The sequence below is a fragment of the Cyprinus carpio genome, chromosome B8 (assembly GCF_018340385.1).
Source record: "Cyprinus carpio isolate SPL01 chromosome B8, ASM1834038v1, whole genome shotgun sequence".
NCBI classification, from domain to species: domain Eukaryota; kingdom Metazoa; phylum Chordata; class Actinopteri; order Cypriniformes; family Cyprinidae; genus Cyprinus; species Cyprinus carpio.
The window spans coordinates 4,690,874-4,717,374 of NC_056604.1; the positions used below are offsets into that span (position 1 = coordinate 4,690,874).

The 26,501-nt window shown below is 36.6% G+C and overlaps 2 protein-coding genes across 7 annotated transcripts in view; one reads left to right on the plus strand and one right to left on the minus strand.

The window, feature by feature from the left end:
- LOC109094564 (glutamate receptor-interacting protein 2-like) overlaps nucleotides 1–14,470 on the minus strand; it is a 31,797-nt gene extending 17,327 nt beyond the window's left edge. Inside the window, exons 1-7 of one of the 4 annotated variants that reach the window (XM_042729301.1) lie at nucleotides 14,014–14,470; nucleotides 7,897–7,971; nucleotides 6,771–6,906; nucleotides 4,005–4,150; nucleotides 3,355–3,441; nucleotides 2,343–2,418; nucleotides 255–400 (exon numbers count right to left, since the gene is read on the minus strand). In XM_042729301.1, coding sequence (XP_042585235.1) covers nucleotides 255–400; nucleotides 2,343–2,418; nucleotides 3,355–3,441; nucleotides 4,005–4,150; nucleotides 6,771–6,906; nucleotides 7,897–7,971; nucleotides 14,014–14,176 — 829 coding nt within the window. In that variant the 5' untranslated portion in view covers nucleotides 14,177–14,470. Of the gene's footprint in view, nucleotides 1–254; nucleotides 401–2,342; nucleotides 2,419–3,354; nucleotides 3,442–4,004; nucleotides 4,151–6,770; nucleotides 6,907–7,896; nucleotides 7,975–10,878; nucleotides 11,598–14,013 lie in introns of those variants that run through there. The other 3 variants (XM_042729300.1, XM_042729304.1, XM_042729302.1) reach the window with 3 other exon arrangements.
- A 2,052-nt stretch (nucleotides 14,471–16,522) lies between these two features.
- On the plus strand, nucleotides 16,523–25,374 carry LOC109076918 (protein SSUH2 homolog). 3 transcript variants are annotated; one of them, XM_042729307.1, is made up of 13 exons: nucleotides 16,523–16,671; nucleotides 18,207–18,311; nucleotides 18,861–18,930; nucleotides 19,783–19,912; nucleotides 21,054–21,114; nucleotides 21,320–21,441; nucleotides 23,039–23,101; nucleotides 23,365–23,447; nucleotides 23,724–23,816; nucleotides 24,090–24,195; nucleotides 24,277–24,384; nucleotides 24,606–24,768; nucleotides 25,134–25,374. In XM_042729307.1, the coding sequence occupies exons 2-12, from the start codon at nucleotides 18,209–18,211 to the stop codon at nucleotides 24,744–24,746; spliced, it is 1,080 nt and encodes a 359-aa protein (XP_042585241.1). In that variant the 5' UTR covers nucleotides 16,523–16,671; nucleotides 18,207–18,208; the 3' UTR covers nucleotides 24,747–24,768; nucleotides 25,134–25,374. The 3 variants fall into 3 exon arrangements, with proteins under 3 accessions (XP_042585241.1, XP_042585240.1, XP_042585242.1); XM_042729306.1 differs by lacking the exon at nucleotides 25,134–25,374 and having other exon boundaries at nucleotides 24,606–25,129; XM_042729308.1 differs by lacking the exon at nucleotides 25,134–25,374 and having other exon boundaries at nucleotides 18,207–18,308; nucleotides 24,606–25,129.
- The last annotated feature ends 1,127 nt before the right edge of the window (nucleotides 25,375–26,501 follow it).

Sequence of the window (26,501 nt, forward strand, 5' to 3'; positions counted from 1 at the left end):
TTAGGGACATCTGTTGAGATTTCTTCTAAAAAAATCTGCAGGGGCACATTAGGTCTTTTTCGCAGGAAGCTTTAATCCCATTGCTGTGCAGAAGAAAAGAGAGAGATCTCATTGGTGCTTTCTTTCCTGTGGGAATCTAGAGGGAAGTGGAATGTGTTTCTACTCTAATTAAGGCAGCATGAGAGTATCTGTGCATACAAGCAAACTCAAGCGTGTGTGTCTGCGCGCACGTGCGCATCTGTGTGCCTGCTCACCCATGACCATGATGTCGTACTCGATGAGGAAGAAAGCCTCCTGGCTGCTCTGCATGATCAGGGTCAGAGCGTCAGCATGTTTCTGTCTGTTCACAGCAACACCGTTCACGCTCAACACACGGTCGCCCGCTCGCAGAGTTCCCTCTCTGACAGATGGAGAAACACGGAGAGACGTATGGAAACATAAAAAGACAGCAGTTGAGATAAGAGGTGAATGCAGACTGGAATACTAAAATAAAACAGCCCCAACAGGATTTCATGATTTTTTATGATCAAAATGATTGATTTTCTGGTGGTAATTTCCAGCATTTCTTGGAAATTGATTCATTTTTATAATTAGGAAACCACATTTACTGACACTAAAAAGCATATCAAATTCTGACAATCTTTAAACAAGAATAAAAAAAAATAAGAAAAAAGAAGCATATTACAAACAACAAAACAAAGATGAATGAACAAAAGTGCTGTAAATTTTCTGTGTAGGTTGAATATTCTGGTACAGAACACACCATCAGGCCATCCAAGATGAATATGTTGTTTGTTTCTTCATGGGAACAGATTTGGAGAAATTTAGCATTACATCATTTGCTCACCAATGGATCCTCTGCAGTGAATGGGTGCCGCCAGAATGAGAAAACATCACAATAATCCACAAGTAATCTACACTACTCCAGTACATTAATTATCTTGTGAAGTGAAATTCTGTGTGTTTGTAAGAAATACATCATCATTACATACAACAAACAAATCATAACGAACAAATACATCAAGACATTTAAACCATCTTGCACACTATGTCAGGGGTAGGCAGTTTCGGTCCTAGAGAGCCACAGTCCTGCAGAGTTTAGCTTCAACCCTAATCAAACACACCTGAACAAGCTCATCAATGTCTTCAGGATTACTAAGGCTACAGCCAAGTGAGGGTTTTTTCAGGATTAGAGCTGAACTCTGCAGGACTGCGGCTCTCCAGGACCGAACTTGCTTACCCCTGCACTATGTCCTGCACTAAGGTTAATTGTCCATAATCCGTAATAATTCTTTCTCCAAATTCATCTCCTGTGTCTTGCATCAAATTCCAACAACATATTTGTTTAGAACTGATTTGGACTGTAAATAGTGCTTGTTCTGTGCATATTTCTCTCCTGATTCAATGGATAGAAGACTCCTATTTTAGTTGATAGCAACGGTTTGAAGTTAAAATGTCTTAGTCATGGATTTTATTATTACAGACCCGTGTTTTTTCACTTCACAGGACATTAATTGATGGACTGAAGTGGTGTAGATTACTTGTGGATTATTGTGATGTTTTTATCAGCTGTTTGGACTCTCGTTCTGACGGCACCCATTCACTGCAGAGGATCCATTGGTGAGCAAGTGATGCAATGCTACATTTCTTCAAATCAGTTCCCAATAAGAAACAAACTCATCTACATCATGGAAGGCCTGAGGAAGCTAATCACACCTTTTTCCACACAATTATTTTAAATAGTGAATTACGCAGTAATACAAAAATGTGACATTTTGCTGAATTGTGAAAAACTGGAGGTACTGATATAAGTGTTGTTTTGCAAGAACAATACACATTGTGGAAGTGTAGTTACTATGCTAATCTAATTCACATTAAAGCAAGAAGTTGAAACAGGAAGCGTTCATATGCATGTTTTTCGCCTGCTTGTGTGTGTGTGTGCACGCTTCAGGCTGTGTTCTACCCTTCTCACTCATTCTAATGTTATCAGCCTATGCTTCAGTTAACATGGGTGCCTCCAGAACCAGCTTAAAGGGTTCAGTGATCACACATACAAGATACAGAACGCTCTCATAATCTACACCAAATACATAAGATCTCATACACAGGTAAAAATAAATAAATAAATAAATAACAACTCTATTAGGGCATTCAATAACCTACCGAATGCATGCAGATGGCACTGATGTGACACACACACACTAAGGCAGAGAGCTTCATAATGAATCAGACATTCTGCTAATTAATAAACAGAGATGTTCTAAAGGGCCTCATGTCTCACCCACACACACACAAACACACACACACACACCCACCAATGATTTGAGTCATCGTGGTCTCACCTGTCTGCGGGTCCGCCAGGCCTGACGTAGGTCACTACTAGAGGTCGAGCCTTATGCCAGTCCTCGTGAAAGCCCCCTGAAAGCATGTGAAACGCACACCTGACATGCCAACTCGATTGCCTTTAGTCATAAAATGCAGCTAAATGCACACACACACACCTCTGCTGACCTTGAGAGTAACATCCTGCAAATGCTTTAAAATACATTTTTTCTTTTTCCCTTGTATTGAAAGGATTCCCAAACTGCACCATTTTAAATCTAAAATATTTTCCGCATTAGTCGCCCCCAGAGGGTTAAGTATCCCCTAAGATTTTAAGTTAATATTTCAATAATTTTACAACACATTTACATGTTCACAGGTTTTCTGATGACATGCAGGTAAATAAATAAAATATTTCATTTCTTTAGTAAGTTAGATGTTTTTATGTGAAAATTAATTATTCAGCATAACCACCATGCAGTTTCCTCACAAGCCTGGTTTGGGAAACACTGTTGTAATGAACCTAGAATATTCTTTGTGATATAATTTAAAAAACAGCTAGTTTGATTTCAAACCATTACTGATGTATTTTTTTTCTCAGTTTTGGGGTCATAACCTCATTTCAAGTTAAAAACTAGTGTTGTCAAAAGATTAATTGCGATTAATCACATCCAAAATAAAAGTTTTTGTTTATGTAATATATGTGTGTGTACTGTGTATATTTATTATGTATATATAAATACACATCCATACAGTATACATTTTGAAAATATTTACATATTTACATGTATATATTTATATAATTTATGTTATATATAAATATATTTAATATACAAATATAAAAATTTTCTTAAATATATACATACATGTGTGTGCATTTGTATAAACATAATAAATATACACAGCACACACACACATATATTATGTAAACAAAAACCTATTTTGGATCGATTAATCGTTTGACAGCACTATTAAAAACACATGCAATATTCATGTAAAGACATTTTAAAGTGTCTGATGGTGGTTCAGTACCTCTCAGAACGAAGCCAAAGCTGTTCCCTTCTTTCTCCAAACACACTTCAATAGTTTTAGAGATGACGCTGCAGGGATTGCTGGGAGCTAAACATGCAGAGAACAGCTTGTGTTAAATTAAGATATTTTTGATGAATTCTGAGAGCTCTCTGACCCTCCCATAGACAGCAATGTAATTAACATGATAAAGGTCCAGAAACGTAGCAAGGACATCGGTAAAATAATCCATGTGACATCAGTGGTTCAAGCTACGAGAATACTTTTTGTATGCAAAGAAAACAAAAATAATGACTTTATTCAACAATTCATCTCCGAGGAGTAGCACCATTTTGGGAGTATCCACTGAATGTAAACGCCGTATGCAGAACAGTTTACTGATCTCCTTGCTACGTTACTGGACCTTGATCTTGTTAAGTACATTGCTGTCTATTGAAGGGTCAGAGACCTCTCAGAATTCATCAAAAATATCTTCATTTGTGTTCCGAAGATGAACAGAGGTCTTACGGGTTTGGAACGACATGAGGGTGAGTAATTAATGACATTAATTTACATTTTTGGGTCAACTATCCCTTTAAAAAAATTCCCACGCCAAATGTTTATTCTGCAGGAGAATGGAGTGAATGTAAATGTGAATGTATTTGTGTCCGTACCATAAGGCGGCAGCTCGTACTCCACCTCCAGCACCACACGCTCACCGATGTTCTTCAGCATGCTGATGATCTCATCATGTCTGAGTTTGGACAGGTTTATCCCGTTCACTGATTTTATATAGTCCCCGACATTGAGCTGGTCACTCCTGCCACACATATGCATATGGAAAATTAAACAATGCAGTGATACATTTTGGTAAGATTAACAGTAGATTCTTACGTTTCTGATCAATATGCTTGGACAACAAGTGTACAGAAAGATGGGATTAATGAATGTGTTTTATGAACATGAAATTTTCAGTAACAGTAAAACATGGCACTAGAAATGCCAAGGTCATGGGTTCAATTTCCAGGGAATGCAAGAGCTAAAAAAATTATAATAATACCTTAAATACATTCATACAGGCCCATATTTACCTTTTACAAGTACATGAAACAGGCCATGTTTACAGCACGCAACCTACATTTATTCCCTTTAATTCTATTTCAAATAAATGCTGTTTTTTTTTTTCCTTTCTATTCATTGAAGAATCCTATAAAAAATTATCATGGTTTTCACATGACTGTTATAAGCACCACAACTGTTTTCAACATTGATAATAATAAAGATCATGTGACACTGAAGACTGGAGGAACGATGCTGAAAATTCAGCTTTGCGTCACGAGAATAAATTACATTTTTAAATATATTCAAATAGAAAACAGTTATTTAAAATTTTAATATTTCACAATATTACAGTTTTTACTGTATTTCTGAACAAATAAATCTTAAAAAAACACACAAAACTTAACTGTAGTGTATGAAAATTGGTAATGACCTTAAATCCTTAGAACAAGATTACTTTCATATAATATGGCTGCACTGATATGAAGACTCCACAATCATCAACATACTGCATCTGCTGCAGTAAAGTGTGTGTTTGTGTTGTGCATCAGGTACATGCGGTGTGTGAGTGTATATATGTGTGATGTTAGCAGAGCTGACTCCTCATGTACTGTTGTAGAAGCTAATTTAAGCCGCTGCTGTCACACAGCACTAGGATTTTGCCTGTAAGCATCGCATTAACTAGACAACGGCACACGCTCGGAACTGACACAGTGACGACACACAAAAGTAGTTAATTTACACATGAGTACACAACCAAAGGCAAAACGAAACACCCAAACACATCATTTTGTGATTCTGCATAATTATGCAGTGGAGTTAAACAGCATTAACACAAATAATAATTACAAACTAGCACATCTGCACTAGAGCTTCGGAAACTGGATAAAAACATTAGCTGTGAACTTAAATGTAAGGTTATAAGTTTAAATCACCTGGCTGCAAAACAAACAGTACTTCAGTAAAAACTTCAGTAACATGCACATCAATCCTGCGCTGCCTACAGGTCAGCACAACCACTCAACTAAAATCTTCCTCGTGTGTGTGTGTGTGACAGAGAGAGAGAGCGGTCACGTTAGGCCTACGTCAGCCTGTCACACTAGAGGCTGATGTGATGGAGCAGCCCACATCCTGAGGTCACACACACACACACACACACACACACACACAGAAGCAGCCCAGATCCTGAGGTTAAAGAGCTGTGTGAGTAAACATGGTGCATCGCACACACTACACCAGTGCTATTTTAGCATCACTGAAATACTATTATGGTTTTTCATTTTAGTGTAAGTTTTTGTAATTTTGTTACCATTTTTATTACCATATTTTCTGAAAAATAAGTAGCACACACTACACTAGTGTTATTTTAGTACTGATGAAATACTATTGGAGTTTTAATGAATAATTTTAATGCTTATGTTTTTATATTTTTCATTTTAGTTATTTCATTTTTGTCAGTCCATCAATTTCATTTAGTCATTTTCATTATCATATTGTCCAAAAACCCCAAACAGGTCAGAATTGCATTGTTGAGAGAAACACTTCGGTGTATGATGACAATAGATTATTATATATATTTATATAGTAAAAGGAACGCTTATACATTATATACGTTACATTATAAACACTATAAAACATGTATTTTAGTTTCTCTCATACCATAACAAATCCTTTAAATGTACCGGTTTTCAGAACAAAACAGGTATACAAAATATAAGCATAAAACAGACAAATTATAGTTGTATTCATAGTGTGTCACTGTGTTTGCAACCCATTTTCCTTTGTGATGCATTTCTGGGTGAAATGGGATATTTCAGTGGAAAATAATGGGCTGGATTTGATACACAGTAATCCAGTGGAAATTAATTGAATGGTGATAAATGTCATAATGCAGAGAAGGTTTTAAAAAATAAGAGGTTTTGAGGATATCAGTGGAAAAGAAAAGTCCAGAGGTTATTTTCACAACCAGAAGTTTTGACCAGAAATTATTTTAATAGAAAGTACGAAGAGAAACATGTTTACCTTATATTTTCTGCTTCTCAAGATTTTACTCAAGGGAAAAAGAACTTAATAATCTCTCAGAGATCTTTCTCAACAATGTCTCAAGCTGTGCTCAGATTTATCAAAGTCTGCTCTATACTAGTTGAAGTTTTTAGATTATTTATAAAGCACCAATTAAAACAGCAAAAACTGACCAAAGTGTTATAAACTATGAAACAAGATAATACATAAAACCCACTCATACTGTAACACAAACCATGTTAGATCAATTATAAGCTATTTGATTTTTAGGAGAACCAAGACAAAGCTAATACCCCAATGAAGCTTAACTGAGAACTCCACAATGTGGATACTGATCAGCATGCGTGTGTGTTTCTCACCGGATCGCGAGACCTCCTGGTCTCAGGTTTGACACTCTTGGCTTGCCGTCCTTGTCACATCCTCCGGAGATCGTGAGGCCGAGACTGGTGCCCTCTTTTTTAATCAGTTCCACTGTCGTCACACCTCTCTGCTCATCTGTGCATAAACAAACACACACAATAACCACACAAGCACCAGCACACGGACCTTCACAGCAGGTAACTCACCCGCCGGTCCCCAGGGTGCTTGTGTAGCCATGCATTGTGACATGGAAGTCAGATTCATTTAACCATTTCATGATTTATTTTTATTTTCCACTCATAATGGTTATGAGGACACCATTAGGGAGAATATTCTTTTCAGTATGATCAAATGAAGACAAATGATGTGATAAGCTTTTATAATGCAGCAATTGCAATCTAATGTATGTGCTCATTACTGCTGTTAAATCTCTACAGCATCTGATGGCGAGTGTCAGTGTGGAAAATCACTAGAGACAAATGAACTGACATGATTCTTCACAAGCCCAATGGATAAAAAGAAAAGAACAGAGAGAATGACTGAGGGTTTATAGCAGCGGTCCGAAAAAATCGAATATCAGCATCATCACCAATGAACAGTCTCTTTACCTTAAGGTACAAGACGCTGTATGAGTGCTGAGACTGGCAGAACTCCTTATAAAAAGCCTCAGTATAGAGCAAAACACCTCTGATGCAGTATAGCTGTGTCATGTGGAATATTAAAGAAATCACTCATCCAAAAATCAAAACTTGTTACAAATTTCCTGAAAAGGCAATTCAGGATGTAGCTGAGTTTGTTTCTTCATTAGAACAGATTTTGAGAATTTTTACATTATACCACTTGCCCACCAATGAATCCTCTGCTGCGAATGGGTGCCGTCAGAATGAGAGTCCAAACAGCTGATAAAGACATCACAGTAATCTACACCACTCTGCAGAGGATCCATTGGTGAGCAAATAATGCAACATTTTTCCAAATCTGTTTCTATTAAGAAGCAAACTCTTCTACATCTTGGATGGCCTGAGGGTGAGTAAATGTTCAGCAAATGTTCATTTGTGGGTGAATTATTCCTTGAACAGCAGTTATCTGCAGGTTTCAGTTCTGTTGGATTACATGCACACTTACCAGCTATGCTGCTCCTCTTGTTGAGGCCGCTGCTGTCACTTGCAGCATCTTTGCCTCCCTTAGTGTATGGGACATCTTGAAACATGAAATGATCAGATAAATTATGATAATACGTTACAAAGGCAGTTTACAGGCTTGGACTGATTGCTTTTGATAAAATTTAGAATTGAATTCAAGCTCAAGTCATCAAGAAACAGCGTTCGCAAGCTCTTTACTTTCATAATGACTTATTTTTGAGTGAACCAGGGTATTCAACAAGAAAAAATTATATGTAAACATATGGAATTGTGACATACAACACACACTTTTTATGATACAGTAAACAGTAAAACAAAGTTAATACATTTAATTTTATCTATCAGTCATACATAAATTAAACAGTCAGGGAACAGGTAAGACTTCTGTGAAGGTACCATTAAAAAAAGGTTTTAAATAGACAACAACCAGATTAATATATTTATCATCAATAAATCCTATAGGTTTTAATCTCATATTTTAACTGATTAATTATTGGATCAACCACACCTAGTCATATTTTAACCAAGTTCATATATTTTAAATAAATACATTTAATGTTAATTAAAATAAACAGATTTATGCTGATTCTAAGGTATTTGAATAAATGCATTTTAAAAAAGATTATTTAAATAAAGTCAAAAAATGCAAATAGGTAATAATAAATTATGCAATGATTTTTTGATTGCATAATCATACCCATTTTGTTTATGTACAACTGACAAATATGCATTACATTAAGTTTATTAGTTTATGTTAAAACTGTGTAGGCCTAATCCCAATGGATGGAAATGTTATATGCAATTTATTCACTCAAATAAATAAATAAATAAATAGGCCTAAATTTAAGTCCTCTCCTATGTTATTATTTAATATCCAGTTTAATTTGGAAAGACACTTTATGGAAGTATAGGCTACAATTACATTTTCACTTTAAGCAACTTTCCGATACAACAACAATCCCAATGGAGCAGCCTAAGAATGATGTTGAAAGCTCGAGGCTCGTCTCTTGGCGGTTCTGAACTTCACATCCTTTCAGTTTCCCATCCAGATCTTTAACCAGTAAGGTACACAACCTGCATGTCTGATAATTCTCTTGAATGTTTGCTAACCCGAAATCTGAACTATTCATTCCGTTCAAAAGTTTGGGGCTGGTAAGACTTTTTAATATTTTGAAAGAAGTCTGCATTTATTAAAAACACAATAAAACCAGCTATATTGCAAAATATTATTACAATTTAATATATTTTAGAATGTAATTTTTTCCTGTAATGAAAAGCTTAATTTTTAACATCATTACTCCAGTCTTCAGTGTCACATGATCCTTCAGAAATACTTCTGATATGCTGATTTGCTGCTCAGGAAACATTTGAGTTGCACCAGTGTTGTGCTTCTTTATATTTTTGTGGAGACCATGATACATTTATTTTCTGGATTTTCTGATGAATAGACAATTTATTAAAAACAGAAATATTTTGTAACATTACAAATGTCTTTACTGTCACTCATCTGTGCTAAATAAAAATATACATCTTATTTTTAAAAAAATATTACAGACCTCAAGCAGTTTTGAAATTGAAAATAAGAACTTGATGTAGAGGCAAATTATTTGCCACAAAACAAATAAAGGTCAACCAATTCCCAATGTGCTAGTGCTTCCTGAGCACTTAAATCTCCTTTTGGTCAGTAAAGATGGTCCAGCTGCCCTTTAGGCCAAAAAGCTAAACAAACCAACATCACTCAGACCGTTTGTTTAAGAGGTCAAAGGCTCAAAACATCACACCACTGCTTTAACAGTCAATATACCGCACATATAGGAGTAGTGAGCAAGTGTTATATAACACACTGACACACAGCAGCGTCTCAATGTCACAGCAGAGTAAAACTGTCATTATGGGTCATGATAACTCATTTTCCAAGTCTATTAAAACTCTGAAACTAATTTAGAGCAAAGCACACCGACAGCCCTGGTTGTGTTGACACCAATCCTGATGTAGGTTAAACGAATGATGTTCTAACAATGCAAATGGAGGCTCAGGGCCTATTTTCAGAGCTGGGCTTTTATTTATAGAGGCCACAGTGGCTCCAGTTGTCATCCCTCGCTCAGCTCTCAACGGGCTTTTCCATTTACCAGCAGGGCTAGAGCTAAAACCCACACGGCTATATATGAAACATTTTGATTAACTTGAACTGTACAAGACAAAACATTTTGAACCTAAAAGTATGCAAATATAAAAGTACCAAACATAATATTGTTTTGGACATGTACCAGTACCATGTTTGTACAGTGTTTGAAGTATGTTAGAATATAATTTAAATACCATTGCATATGAATATGATAATCATTTGGATCCATGATAAATATCAAAGTACCATCAAAAATACCAACTGATACCATATTGTACCATAATACCACCAGCAGTAGTTTTTAAAAGGGTCATTTTGATACCTAGAAAAGACAGGCAAGACAGAGATAACAATCCTATACATAGATACTTTAAATTCACAAAGGATGCATTATCTTGACCAAAGGTGACAAAAAAGATGCTACAAAAGGTTTCTGTTTCAAATAAATGCTGAGATTTTGAACTTCATAATAAGTGTATCAGTTTCCAAAAACATATGAAACAGCATTTTCAACATTTTCAACTGTTTTCAACATTGATAATAAGAACTTTCTTGAGCAGCAAATCAGCATATTAGAGTGATTTCTGAAGGATCATGAAGACTAAAATAATGATGCTGAAAATTCAGCTTTGACATCACAGCAATAAATTACATTTTAAAACAATTATTTTAAATTGTAATAATATTTCATAAGATTACCGTTTTTACTTTATTTTCGATTAAATAAATGCAGCCTTGGTGAGCGAAAACATTTTAAAAAATCTTACCAACCCCAATGTGTATGACAGAAGAAGTGAAAAACAAAGCACCGAATGTGGAAAAATGATCATCATGACTCACCGCTGTTGTTGCGACTCTCTCTCCTTAAACCACACAGCATCATGGGAATATCACGATTCCATTCTGCCACACATCATTTTAGGATCTAACTAAACTGACCAGACTGTTTGTTAACGTGCACACCTGGAAATGACCTTCTTAACCTATCCATCCAATTAAGCCACATTACATGTGCAACTTCAGTTAGGATTCCTTTGAGAATGCACCCTCTCTGAAAAGCAATGAAATGATGGTCCTGAAGAAGAAAAGCAGATTAGATGAATCCATTCAGTGACCTCAGACAGTTTTATCTATAGCTGATCCTGTTGCATAGATGACGTTCAATCCATACAGGTGAATCATATAGAATTCCAGCATTCCTTAAACATGTGCAGATTACATATATCTCTACTGCAGGTCCACGTGAGCGACTCCAAGAGTGCAATGCATGAATGAGCGACTGAAAAAGTGTTGCATAGCTGCAACTGGATTATTCCTGAGACATTCCAGTGTCACTCCAGTTCGCTCTTTTCAAACAGCAAAACGTGGTCTCCTCCGCCTGCCAATCCACACATGCAACTAGTGTCCAGTCAGTCATCTGTAAAACACATGTGATCCGCTCGCACAGATTCAGCTCTGGGTTTGCAGCGTGAGCTGAAGCAGATGGTAGTTTATCCAGAGATGACAGTGCTGTAGTATGGGAATGTATCCGAATGCTCCAGTGCTTCACAGAGATCAAACCCGGACAGAACACACCCACTCGCTCCTTCTCTCCTCTCCACCCTCCTTTCTGCCGCTCCTCCCTCACTTCTTCAGCTTCTCGCTGTTCACATGTGCTCTTCCTTCTTGCACTGTCCTATTAATCATGTTCCTTCACACACATACACACAGTCCTGCACTCTGTGCCCGATAGAATCTTCCTACCATCAAGCTAATATAGACACAAATATTAAACACAAACAGAGCCGAACCCCTCACTCCTCTCTCAGCCCCCACGTGCCTCACTCACAGACACTTCCTCCTCCCTGTCTGTCTTCCTCTCACATGCCTGTTTCTCTTCATTTGACAGCCAAGCATCTAGCGTGAAACAGCCTTTGCAACATTATACCATGGTAAATGTATTTAAAGAAACCTGAAAAAGCATCACAGTTTCCGATTCCACAAAAATATTAAGTAGCACAATTGTTTTCAACACTGATGATAAACAGAAATGTTTCTTGAGCAGTTAATCAGCATATTGGAATAATTTCTGAAGGACCATGTGACACTGAAGACTGGAGTAATGATGCTGAAAATTCAGCTTTGCATCACCAGAATAAATTTCATATTAAAATATATTCAAATAGAAAACATCTATTTTAAATTGCAATAATATTTCCCAATATTACTATTTTTACAGTATTTTTGATCAAATAAATGCAGCCTTGGTAAGCAAAAGAGACATTTAACAGCCAAGCATCTAGTGTGAAACAGCCCTTGCAATATTTTACCATGGTAAATGTAGATTTATTACCATTGTGGTCAAACGAATCATCAAAAATTCAAACAAAATGATGCACCAGTTGGTAATATCATGGTACTGATCTATAAGATCATCTATATGACACATAGAACATAGAATATAGAATAGAATATAGATAGAATAGAATATCTGATGTACTATATATGACATATTCATGTGCGATACCATAGTATTTATATGGTACGCTGTGGTATTTCAACTAATACTATGGCAACACCATGATGCATATTAAAAATCATGGGACTGCGATCACACATGCTCTCATATATGTTTAAATAGTTATTTCAAGTAGAATAGTTTAAATAGTGTTTTAATAGTTATTTCAAGTAGAATAGTTTAAATAGTGTTTTAATAGTTATTTCAAGTAGAATAGTTTAAATAGTGTTTTAATAGTTATTTCAAGTAGAATAGTTTAAATAGTGTTTTAATAGTTATTTCAAGTTTCATTTATGAATACATGTTTAAATAGTTATTTCAAGTTTGAGCTACACTATTTCAGTTCCATAGTGTATTTCAAAGTTCTAAATTTTTACCTTCTGACCCCCTTGTCAGATTTGATGAAGTGATAATGAGAACATTATCCCTTACATACATTGCATTTTGTGCATTTTAAAAGTAAGTGTATGCATCCTATTCCTGATGCTGTTATCTTGTTAAAACTGGCTTTATATTATATACAGAATAAAAGCCACACATTTTCCTTGCCATTAAAGGGAGAAACCAAATGCGAGTCTATGCCAATCTGCTCTCAAATTTCATTTTTGGGGGTTGGTGGGGATATTTAATCCACTACTAAACATTTGTGTTGACAGCTGCATGTATCCAAGACAAACATCTGTCTCACCCATCAACACATACTAAGCATTCTTCTCTATACTGTAACATTGAAAAAAAAAAAACTTCTCCTCAACAACACATATGATACAGTCAATACGCCACACTGATAGTCTAATAACTGCAATTTTCAGCATCATTACTCCAGTCTTCAGTGTCACATGATCCTTCAGGAATCACTCTAATATGCTGATTTGCTATAAATAAAAAAGTATTTTTAAATAAGATTTATATTTCACAGTATTACAATTTTACTGTATTTTTGAACAAATAAATGCAGCCTTGGAGAGCAAAAGACACTAAAGACATTTAAAAGAAAACATAAATATTTAACAATTTTGAATGGTAGTTCCCATATAATGTATTTATTAAAAAACAGCACATTTCAAGCTAAATTATTCACAAAAAATAGTTCATAAGGTGTGAAATGATTAAATAAAAATCCTAAATAATTGATGATTTGTAATCTGAGGTCAAATGAATATGGTAAAATACTTCACTGTAAAAGACTGCAGATTATTAAGTAATTTTAAACAATACAGCCCCCATGTGGCAGAACACTGTTTTGCAGGTCACTTCAGCTGATATAGGACAACAGATCTTGCATTCATTTCTCACACCAACAGTGACAGTCAAGAAAACCATAAAATAAACATAAATATTTTAAAAAAACTACACACATAACAACTTCAGCAGAACATCATGAAGTACACAGCACCTACACATACAATTCATCCTTTACATGTACAAACATCGCCACACACTCAAACCTTACGCACATTCATTCTCTCATGTCTTACCTTTAACCCTTCCTCTGATAACTCCAATCCGACACCGTAAAGAAAACGAGAACATCTTCCTCTTCCCTTTGACTCCTCCAGCCAGTCCTTTCTTCATGGTCGTCCGTGCAGGGACCCCATCCGGGAGCACTTTAGGGTTTAAAGAACAACTAACGTGCCACATGGCTCCTCTTTCCTTCTCCTCTCTCCAGTACCACACAGAACCTCAGCCTAGTCTTGCTTCGGGTCTATGTCTCTCTTATCTTCCTCCTCTACCCTCTCTCTTCATCCTGGAAGCGCTCTTTGTTAATTCTCTGTGGGAAATCTTGCAACTTAACTCAGATATGAGGGTTTTGGAGAAACACGGCTGATCTCATTTCACGCTCTTCAATGTAACGTCATGAAAATCTGTTTATGACTTAATAAAACATCCAGTTAAATATAGTGGGTAGGGCTAATAACACCGTTGGAGTGCAAGTGTGTGTATTGGCTGCTCACAGATGAGACAGATGGACTGAAGCGGCCTGCTACTGAGATACAGACTGCCTGAACCACAGGAGAGACACCACACTGACAATAAAGTACCATAACTACTGACAGAACCATATTTTGATTTGGATGTTTAAATACCATGGTCTTTTAATATGGCAATCGTACAATATTATGGAGGGGAGACTGGGGCTAGTTGTCACAATTAAGTAGGCTACTGTATCTCAGTCAAACGTCCAACGAATAAATTATTCTTGTTATATTTTACAAACTATACTATACTATACAAACAATTTTCATTAGCATAACATTTTGTTCTGGGTCAATGCACAAATCAAATGTCAAATACTGTAGCTATATAACATAACAAAGGTATTGCTCATTACTTAATGTATTAACTAATGGGACCTTATTGTTATTGTTACCTTTTTCCATTTTTGCTAATTCATGATTTATTGTTTCATAATAAATGTATTGTTTAAATGTAGGCAAAAGCTGATAAACAGGTTCACATTGTGACCTATGCCATACTGAGAAATAATCCAAAGAATGCAAAAATATCCAAAACGTCCTCCTGTTTACCTTCATTTCTATTCAAGGATAAACATTAATTTCTGAATACCGAAAATCATTTTCTAAATAAATACGTAAATAACGCATCTGGTGTCGCTTGGGTGAACGCGTCTGATGAATAAACAAGTGTAAAAGGTGTGACAACTAGCCCCGGTTAGTATTTAGAGAGTACCACCACACAGCTAGAGTAAACACAGTCGGTTTCACTTTCTGACTCCTCATTTTCACCAACGTCAGTATGAAACCACGGAGCCCCAAGGGCTTTTTGCGTTCCCCAGAAAAGTGTTGCGTTCGCTCAAGATTTGCGAGTTTTGCATAGTTTCTCTGGAGAACGCAAACAGGTTTTCCTCATAGTTCAAATATTTTTGTAATCAACACGTCACTCTAGCTGCGGTTCCGTATGAAACCCACACAAACATACTGAACTAAACTGAAACTGCACTTTACTCCTTGACGTGCGCTACGACTTCGAATATAACGAGGTTTATTAATTTTTATATACAATGAACGCCTGTGTAGACTGAGCAATGGCCTATTGTTGACCTTCGCATTTATGAGGGAAATAACGAAACACAATCACATGATGATTGCATGAGGAAGCTGTTGAACATTTCGGGAACTTGGGCTACTTTTACTTTGACCGCGTTTGCAAAATGGAGAGACCGATTGTGAGGTAAGATTTAAAAAATATATCTTAATAATCGATATTTACATTGTTTGTGTTGCCAAAAATGCTCAACCTGACTTTATTAAACCTCCTCTGAAGTGACTATGGAGCTAACTACGGCACCATTAACCACTACCAACACAATACAAGAACCAGTTAAGAAATTTACACAAAATTTACACAGTCTCAGATTTCCACTTTTTGTTTTTTACGTAAATGTATCGCTTTGTGCATAGTAAGAATGGCGTATTAATATCATTAATGGCCTATTAGAATTCGTATAGTATTAAGTACTTGTGTACAAAAACGTTACTATACAGTATTTACAAAAATATGGTACTCCGAAATATACAGTAGGGTACTGCGGTAAATGTCCAGAAAAGCATAGTAGTGTTTATAATTCAGATTAGTGGGATCATACCAGAACTGCAACTGTAAATCAGAATTCTCTGAATAAATTTACAAAAAAAAAAAGTTACTTATTTAAAGTTACCACGGTTTTATTGTAGAAACAACTCCACCCAATCGTCCATTCAGCGCCATTCAATAGCAGCATCTCTCCGATTACACCCCCAAGGCTGCACATTTTAGATGTCTCCCTATTCAAACACACCTGATTCAACTCATCAGCTCATTAGTGAAGACTCAGCAACAAAAAAAATGTATTATTCAGATAACTACAGTAACAAAAATTGTGAACCACTGCTGTATCCCACTAAACATTCCTAAACCAAAAATACACCATAGGCATTAGCGCACTGCTCAAAAGTGTGTAGTGTTTGGGGGGAATCAGTTGTTCTCCGGGACCAGGATTGGGAACCACTGCTGTAGGCTACTATACATTCCTAAACCAAAAATACACCATAGGCATTAGCGCACTGCTCACTAATGACTTTAGGAGTCTTACCAACACCACCAACAACAAGAATCAGTTGTTCAGTATCTAAAATGTAAGTCTCTAACTAATGCTTGGCGAATAACATTTTTAATAGCTTATTTGGTTAAGCAGCTGAGGACTTATAATAACTGGCTATTTATAGGCTGTATGGATTTTTCACAAAAGTATTTTAACACTATGACTAGGGATGCACCGGTTGACCGGCCATAAATCGGAACCGGACGGTTTTTGCTTAAAATACGCGATCGGCAATCGGCCGGTTTTTGGTCTTTTTTTCGGCCGATTTTCCCGGAAATGCGCCCGCGTGCATAGACTGCATTGTAATCATTCGCTATCATGTTATTTGTGTGGCAGTATTTCGAAATCTGTGGACACAGGACGCGGGCAGCCGTTCAGCACTGGAAGTGCAGAGCTACATGTCTGAGGCAGAGATAGCAGGAAGTGAACAGCCACTGGTGTACTGGCGCACGAATAAGAGCCCCTTTCCTGCGCTCGCTGAAGCTGCGCGAGCGTACTGTACCTGTCCGCGCCCTACACAAGTGGAGATAGTGAAGGGATGTTCAGCTCAACTTCTCGCGTGTTGGATGAGAAACGAAACGGACAAAACTGAAATGCGTTTTTTTTTTTTTTGTAAACATCAGTTCTGTATAGGATGATTATTTTTATTTTACCTTAAAATTACATCGACTTAATTTGATTTAAAATTCACCTGCTGTAGCACACTGAAAAAAAAAAAAGTTTCATTCATCCAATTAAATTTTTTTAGGGTAATGATTCACATCTATATATTTTTTTAACTTAACCCAATAGTTATTTATTTTTCATTGGCTCAAGTAAAAAAATACAGATGTGAATCATTACCAAACCAACATGATTTTAACATTTTGGAATAATTAATTTATATAGCATACTTTTATTTAGTCTCACTGGTAAAGACCTTTTTTTTATTTAAAACCAAATTTAAAAACTAAAACAAATACTGAATGCTGATTAAGAAACATCTTCTTGAATGTGTGTTGATTGTGTTGTTTGGATTGAAGAACTATACAGTTATTTCACATGGTTACAGTTAATCTTTTCATTTAAGGCCAGTTCTATGTAGTTTCAACCCAATTCAAAAACAAAAGCTAAATGCTGATGTCTGTACCATCTATGTTTGTATTGAATGTAGGCTACTTACTGTGCAGTCACTGCTGTTAATTTCAGATGGTTACGGTTATTGTTTTCAATAGCCAAAAGCCAGTTTGGCCTATTAAATACCAAATAAACATCTTGTTTATGTATATTTTCCTCCTTTCTTGTTTGTTGCTTAAAGAAATCGGTATCGGAAATGGCCAGTTTGCTTGTAAAAAATCAGTATCGGAATCGGCCATGAAAAATCATGATCGGTGCATCCCTAACTATGACTGACCATTCATTATCACAATCAATATTTCAGAAGCTGTGCAATAAATATATAAAAGACTTTGAATGTATAGTGACATTTTTGTGATATTTGAAACAGAATTTTTTACATGGATACTATGTCTTTCTTGGAGCCCAACTAGTGGAAAACTTACCTAAACAGTTTGTTTGAATCTCATTAAGCCATGGCAGCAGCGCCTGCGACAAGCATCCATGGACCTTCTGCACCCCCTGCAAACATGTTCGACACAGTCCCTGGATATGAAGGAACAATAGCTGGCGGAGGTGGTAAGAAGCATGCAAGTCATGTCGAACATAAAAAATCTAAAGTAAACACTTCAGTATGAAAAAAATGTGTTCAGGCTCGCATGGTGCATTCAAAGTGTTTCAGAAAGATCATATTTACAAGCTGAAAGCATATAAACATCACTACAAAGTTGTACTTACAAGAGGGGTACTTTTCTTTAAGCCCTGAGTTTCCGAATTGTTAGTGCATGTTAGTGCAAGTTGCATGTACAAAATACCATATAGTATTGTACAATTACCATGGAATATATAACAAAAAAGCACAAACACACCAATGCACATTTTTTTATTCATCATTTTGTAAATGCAGAGTTAAAAATCCTTGTTGAATTTTGTGTAGAAAAGGTTCATAGCCATCTTGCTCTGACTAAATGATTTGAACGCATCTGATGTCGTAAATATGACTTTCCAGCTTGTAGATAAGAAATTTCCAGAAGGCCTTGAATGCACCAGTAGAACTTACGATGTCCGAGCACAGAAATCCATGAATAAACAAGTAGTTTTGTTGTTGGTATGTCTCTAATTTCACAGGTGGGTATCTTCCACCTCCACCTCCATCTGTACCGATGCCGGAACAAGCCCCCAGCTCTCCAAACTGGCAGTAAGAGTTTTTTCTCTATACAAAAATCACACAATGCATGCACTGAATCTTAAACACATGCCTATGATATGCAATCATCATACAAAGACTGGCATTCTTCATTTCAAATTGGGGTTTTCTAGGGCAGCACGATTCCTCAAAACAAACCTGAATGTTTATTTTCTTCAAGTCATAATATTTAATATTTTTCTTTTAATTTTTTTTAGCAATTGTAATCAAAACAACATTTATAAAAATATTTAATATATTTAAATTATTTATAATTATTGTTATTATTTTTTTTTTTTTTATTGTCACACTGACATATAATCACAAAATTGGGGCCAAATCGCACAGCTCTAGAAGCACACACAGCATACCTGGATTGATTTAATTTTTTTTTAATCCAAAACATTTTAAATCATAATTCAATCCCCACCCCCCCAAATCGTGTATTCGTACGTCAAACTGAAAAACTGCTACAGAACATTTACTATACAAATAAATTATAATTGAATTGAATTCTCTTTTTAAATAATAATGCATTAAGAAAAAAAAAAATAATAATAATTTTGATAATTAGCTTTGACATTGACTTAAGTACAGTAACAATAAAAATGCTTTTATATTCATCTTGCCAGGGGATCATCATATTTTGGGAGTTTTGGCATCAGAAAGTTTGAAAGCTTTATTTAAAAAGTATTCTGCTGATTCACCTCTTTAGCTCATTAGTCTGCACTATGACCTGAATAGGTTACAGTATGTTAGCTTAGTAAAGCACCTAAAAAAGTGTCACAGTGGTAATAAAAATTGTCAGAACACTGTTAGACGTGCAAAGGTTACTTACGTATTGATTTTTCTCTTTGATAACAGTATACCCTCCATCTCAGAGGACCAAGCACGTGACTCTTTCGCAATGTACGTCTCCAGCAAGTGCTGTTATAGTTCTGACCCTGTCAAAGAGGGAGTCATAACCAGTATGGAGTCCTTTAATACCTACAGGGTGAGACCTACAGTAAATCATCTTCATAATTACCATAATTTTCTTCTCCAGTATGTGGAGTAGAAAAGTAGCAACCAGAGTTTTTTAGACATATAATGTATAAGAGATCATTTTAGGGCCTGGATTTACCAACATGGTGTCCTGCAGTGGATTATCTGGCCCCTTTTAGCCAAGAGCAAGCCAAGGAAGAAGGACAGGAGTTCATAGCTCCAGGATGAGCTCATAGCTTCGCTTGAGGAAGTGTGAGCCAGCAGGATGGTTGAATGTGGCAGCAGTGAGCTTGGACAAGGTGGGAACAAGTAGTAAGTTACTTGGGCTGAGCTCTAGAAAACCGAGCCCCACTGAATAAAATTCTTAATCCAGGCTATGACAAGCCTGTCCAATTTGTTCTGCTGAGGGAAGGCTTGCCTTCTGTGCCTGAAGAGAGGGACCCTGGATCACATCCTTAGCAGCTGTCCAAGAGACCTGAGAGCAGCTATCGTTGACGTCATGACAAAGTTCTGAAGGCCATAGTAGATACCAACTCCTGCAGTATTACCCACTGCAACCTTCGCTTTAGTTAGGGCTGGGGAGAAGATAACAACATCTGCCAGGACCTCCTCTGGCATGCTGACATCTGCACAGGACTGGGAGCTGAAGGTCAACCTGGGGAGGCAGTTGAAGTTTCTCCAGACATGGTGCTGATCTCAGAAGTCTCCAAGCAAATGATCTCTTAGAATTCTCCGTCCCCTCGGCGGATCGTATCGTAGGGGCCAGAGAGGAAAAGATCTAAGTACACAGAGCTGGTAGAAGAGTGCTGAAGAAACGACTGGCGAGTAAAGAGCGAGAGCCCAGGTTGGATGTAGAGGGTTTGCAGTGCAGGGTCTACAACATGCTGGCCAGTAGACAAAGGGGTCAACAGAGTTTGCTTCAAGGTGGCTGTGGATCAGGAGAGGAGAACCGTGGGTGGGGTAGTGCTACCTGGACACAAGTCTGGGCTTGCTCAATCCCAACTGGGTTGCCTGGACGAGGGTGTCTGATTTTTGAAAGACCCGATGACCCCAGGAAACATCACTGATGATGTGTCTCGAAGCATTACATACTGTAGTGAAGCTGATGTGAAATGTTGCTTTTGATGTGTCTGCTTTTCTTCTGTTCTCAGTATCGTTTGGAGACGTTCATGGAGTCCAGATCTACTGAATGGAGTCAGAAGCCTTATACAGGTACCCAGAAGTCAGATAGGGCATGTTTACCTTAATGATGTCTTTTGCTTTTATTTACATTTGACCACATCTCTGAAAAATGCATACAAATCTGATTTCGTTTTCCTGCACTGTATTCAAATTTTCCATGATGATGCAAATGCCAGGAAGGGAAATTATGCTGTGTTTAATGTGGCTCATAATCAATAAAAGCATAACATTTCAGGTCAGCCTGTGGACGCTGGTGTTCAGCCTGCTCCAGGTCCGTGGCAGATTGCAGCTCAACCTCCAGCCTTCTTTCAAGAGCACAAGCAGACCATTAAAGTGCCCTATACTTCCTCCGTCAAGGTTTGACCTTTAACCACACAATCCACAAAAAAACTAAAAGAGCAGGTCCCATTCGACACACTTTAGCCACTTTTCCATTGTTGGGAATCGAATGCTTCTAAGAACGGTAAGAAGACTAATTGGTCACTTGATCGTTGTCCGGCTACTAGTTTCTCTCTGTAGCTGACCAAGCGCACTGTTTTCGGAAGTACTAATCATTCTCCATAACATGGTTATACCATATATAAACACTAGCATAATCCAAGGCAACGACTGATGCATTTGTATTAGAGCTCTTTTATCAGCTGCACAGTGGAAAATTAAACCATATCCATATCGGCTGGGCTGGATTGGCATGGAATGGAACATTTCAGCCTGGTTTGGTCTGATGGTGGAAAAGTGGCTACTATATCACAGCATTTCTGCATGAAACCAACACTTTCTAAAGGTGTTGGCGGTATTTTATTTAAAGGGGTCCTATTATGCTCTTTTACAAGGTCTTGATTTTGTTTTGGGGATGTACTAGAACAGGCTCTCACATTAGGTTATTCGAAAAACATATATTTTCCACGTATTTTACATTATTACAACACCTCTCTCCACAGTCTGGCATGAATGGTTGGAATAGTTCCTGCATCAAATGAAGGCCGCCTTCTGAAATACGAAATGATTGATTAGCTGCGCCAGTCTGTGTTGTGACTGGCAGCACTCGGCGCCTGGTCAGGAAATGTCATTCCCCTTATCATAGCTGCCTGCTGTGAGTTTCAGTGTAAATATTGCATCAAAATCAAATCAGTTTGTTAGCGTGATTTAAACCTGGATGATTGTAACCACTCTAAGTTTGTCTGACTTGGGAACACTAGCGGGTCTCCGAAATAGTGCTATAACACTCGTTGCCTTCTCTAGTGCAGCTCAACCAGGTCTCGTCCCATTCGTCGATCTTTGTGATATCACAAATCCCGGAAAATATGCGTTGTAGTCCAAACAAGTCGTTTGCTGTAGTTTTTGAAAAGTGATTTCTGTTAATTAAAATATCTCCTTTTGAACTGGACTTTGAGCTTTGTAACATTGCAGATCGTTTTTATGCTCAAACAGCAACATTACAGACTAACTAAAGTTGAAAAAGCATAATAGCACCCCTTTAATCTTCCAAAAGATCCCAAGAACTTTAATTTTAATTGTTTTGTTTGTAGAGCTATTATAGAATGCAACAGTCGAGTTCCAGAAGCTAAAGCCCCATTTATTTTCTCAGTACAGTACTGAATTTAAAAAAGACAAATGCTTTAATAATTTTGTTAATTGATGCTTTGTTTTTGTTGAAGCCATTAGCCTGTATTACTGCTTATTAAACTTATTTTAACAAACAATAATGGTTAGATCCAGAATCCATCTTGAAGAACTATATTACCCATGATTCTGCAAAGAAATGGAGATCGCAAATCGCACAAAAAAACACCCTCTCAACAGAAGCACTGTGAATTTTATGTAATAGTCTCTCTGCGCTTTCAAAATACTTAAAGTATTTGAAAATTGGACTATAGGTCAGGTAAACATGCCAGTAATGTTTATGTTCAATAAGTCAGATCATTTTAGAGCATTATATTCTGTTTTACACTAGAACTGTCACGTTTGTCTGGGAATGGGAAGAAACCCCTGTACCACCTGTGCTGGAGCTGGAAACGTAAGTAAATTTTGACTAACACAGACCAAACCAGCTGCATGCCGGGCATTTCTTTCTTCTTAAATGTTTTTTTCACAGAGGAAAATATGGCACTTATATTGAGAAAAAGTATCTCTTTGTGTGGTGCCTGGGGAAGAATTCAAATTGAATTGTATTGGAAATGTGCACACAAGCCACATAATGGTTTTTTCTTTCAGTTCATCATATGACGTAAAATACCTTAACAAATGACCTGTTTGTCCTCTATTGTTGTCCATGTGCAGAAAGTCTGTTGGGTGTGTAATGGTTCTGGTTACCGTCAATCTGATGACCGCTGCATGCACTGCAATGGGCGCGGGCGTGAAAAGTAATGAGATGTTTCTTTAAAATAGGTTTCTCTCTCTCAAAAAAAAAAATATATTTTTTTAAAAATATATTCTAAATTACTTATTTTACTTGATTTGTGTTTATTTTACTTTATTTTTTTTTAAATTACATTTTACTTTTTATTGTATTTTATAATTTTTTTAATTTTATTTTTGTTCTATTTAAATGTTATTTTATTCTGAATTCTGATAGTGTCCTGCAGGGGGCTTCAGTGGATTGGTATTTTCTGAGTTTTGGTTTGTCTGGTGTCTTTCAGCTGTAGTTCGTGTAGCGGCAGCGGAACTCGCCAGTGTGACACCTGCCATGGAAAGAGACAGCTGCTCGTCTTCATCAACCTCATTGTTAAATGGTATGATGATCTACATGATAAACATTTATGTTTGCTAAGGAAGGCATGGCTATTACCTCCTCAGTCACTGTTTGTGCTACAGACATGAATCCTGCAGCTTGTTGAGGAGAGGTGTGCTGTTATGACTTACATTGTCATTGTTTGCACAAGAAAGCACAATTTATAGTTTCTTTGAAATAACAGATATTAAGTCAATATTATTCATTATTTTATGATATTCAGAAGTCTTTCAAATTGAACCCTCTAATTCTGCAACCTTTTGGACCACTTCAGGAGCACTGAGAAGGATGAATTCATAGCGCAAGACTCGAGTGGACTGAGAGTGGAAAATCTGGGGAAGGTTTCAGGGAAGGAACTCTTCAAAGATGCCCAATATATGGTAATAACAGACAGTACATAGTGAGAGGGAAAAGAAAATTGAAATTTGTAAGTTCATCAGATGGTTGTATGTATACTGTAGGTCTATCCAGTGAGGGGCTTTCCAGATGTTTCTGTTGGACAAGCTTCTGAGCGCTTAGTAAGAGACCATCAGGTGAAATACGCCCAGACTTCCCTCATATTACAACAGGTACTGCTACTACTACGTCTTTGTGTGCTTCTAGGCCTTTTTATATTGTCATTTTATCACTTGATTATTATCATCCATGATTTCCAATTACAATTTGTATGTTTTAAAACAAAACAATGTAATGCACAACCTTTGCTATATCATTACCAGTCTGTCTGTAACTAGAGACAACCATCATGCTGAAACTTGAATCTTTCATTCTGTAATTTAATCTGTTTCAGAGGCAGACGATCGAGCTCATTCCTATAACCAAAGTGAACTACATGTGGAAAGGAAAGCCTTATGTTTATTATGTGTATGGAAATGAGTTTAAAGTGAATGCTGATGACTATCCCGCAACCTGCTGCTGTTCTGTGATGTAACATCAAATACACCTGACCTGATGTACAGTATAATATAAATGCTGTATATCCATTAAGATGAACAAGTGTAATGTCTTTTGCCTATACATCCCAGAATCATGACATCTGTAGCTAACAGACACATAATGCAACCTGTCCAAATGGGGCATTGTTTATGCAGCTGAACTTCTAACCATGTACATATATGTAACATTTTATGTCACCTGACTCAATATGACCAAATGTGAATTACTAAACCTCTTATAGATTAATGCATTTTTCAGAAGACCTTACTATTCAAAGAATTTGAAGTATATTTTGTATTAAACCTATAAACAAAAATAATGTATTGAGATTAAGAAAGTCAAAATAAACTCTGAATAAACATTCTTTTCATTTTTGTATTAGGATTTTTTTTTTTTCTTTTGGATGATTGGAAGAAAGTGACCTGGTCACATGAATCAAGATTCCTGGTGCATCACGTCGACGACTGAGTGTGGATACGCAGATTACCAACAGACTATGGTACCAGGATTCACTGTTGAGCGGCCACATGCCTGTGGCTTTGTGTTAAGGCCCGTTCACACCAAGAACGATAACTATTAAGATAACTATAAAGATAACGATAACGAATTTTTTTTTATCGTTCATCAGCTGGAAAAAAAGAATCGTTTTGAAAGTGATTCCAACTATATAATTTTTCTTTGTCTTTATCGTTATTGTTGTGGTGTGGACTCTGCTGTTCTTTAATACTGAAAAGATTTTTAGAACTATATCTTTATCTTTATCTTTATAGTTATCGTGTGAACGGGCCTTTAGGCTGTGGGCGAGTTTTCTGGGTTGGGATGTTTTCTTGGCACCATATTATGCAAATAGCTAGAGGTCGACCGATATGGGTTTTTTTCTGGATGATGTGATATTTAGAAATCAGGGCAGCCAATAGCCGATATATGATGCTGATTTCTTTTTTTTTTTTTTTTTTTTTTTTGGCTGACTCACATAAATAAACAAAAATCTGGCCCTAAATCTCTTTTCTTTATTGAAAGTTAATCTAAACAAGTATGGAAACTGACCAAAGTGCTGTTAATTCTTAAACAGTGAAAACTCTATATTTAGCATTATTTGTGATCACCAAAACTTGTTGAACAAATTAACCATGGTTTTGCTACACTCTAACCATAGTTTAACCATGGTATTTGTAGTAAAACTGTGGTTATACAAAAAACATGGTTCAGTTTAACTATAGTAAAACCACTTATGTTTTTTCTTAAGGGATTTGTATTTGTGTATACTTTTTTTCTGTGTTTTGTTCTTATATCTGTACTGTCTTAATAGTTTGATGTTTTGCACTGTTTAATAAAAAAGTATGAAATCAGAAAAAAGATTCACAATATGCGCACCAAACTCCCAATCCAAATCAAATGATTTGGAACCTGCACTGTCCCAATCTGAAACAAATGATTCTCGATCCACGCTCTGCAGTTCTAATCGGAATCAAAAGATTCATAAAACCCTCTCTGAAGGTCCGATCTAAATCAAATGATTCCCGATCTAGGCTCCATAGTCCCGGCCTGAAGAATGATACACAAAACATCATTTCAGATCGGAACTTTGGAGCATGTATCACAAATTTTTCAATTTGCGAAATGATTCGCAGTCTGCTCCAACATTACAATCTAAATCAAAAGATTCACAAACCCGAAATTCCGATCTAAATCAAAGGATTTGCAAAACACATTCCAAAGTCCCGATCTGAATCAAATGTTTCACGAATCT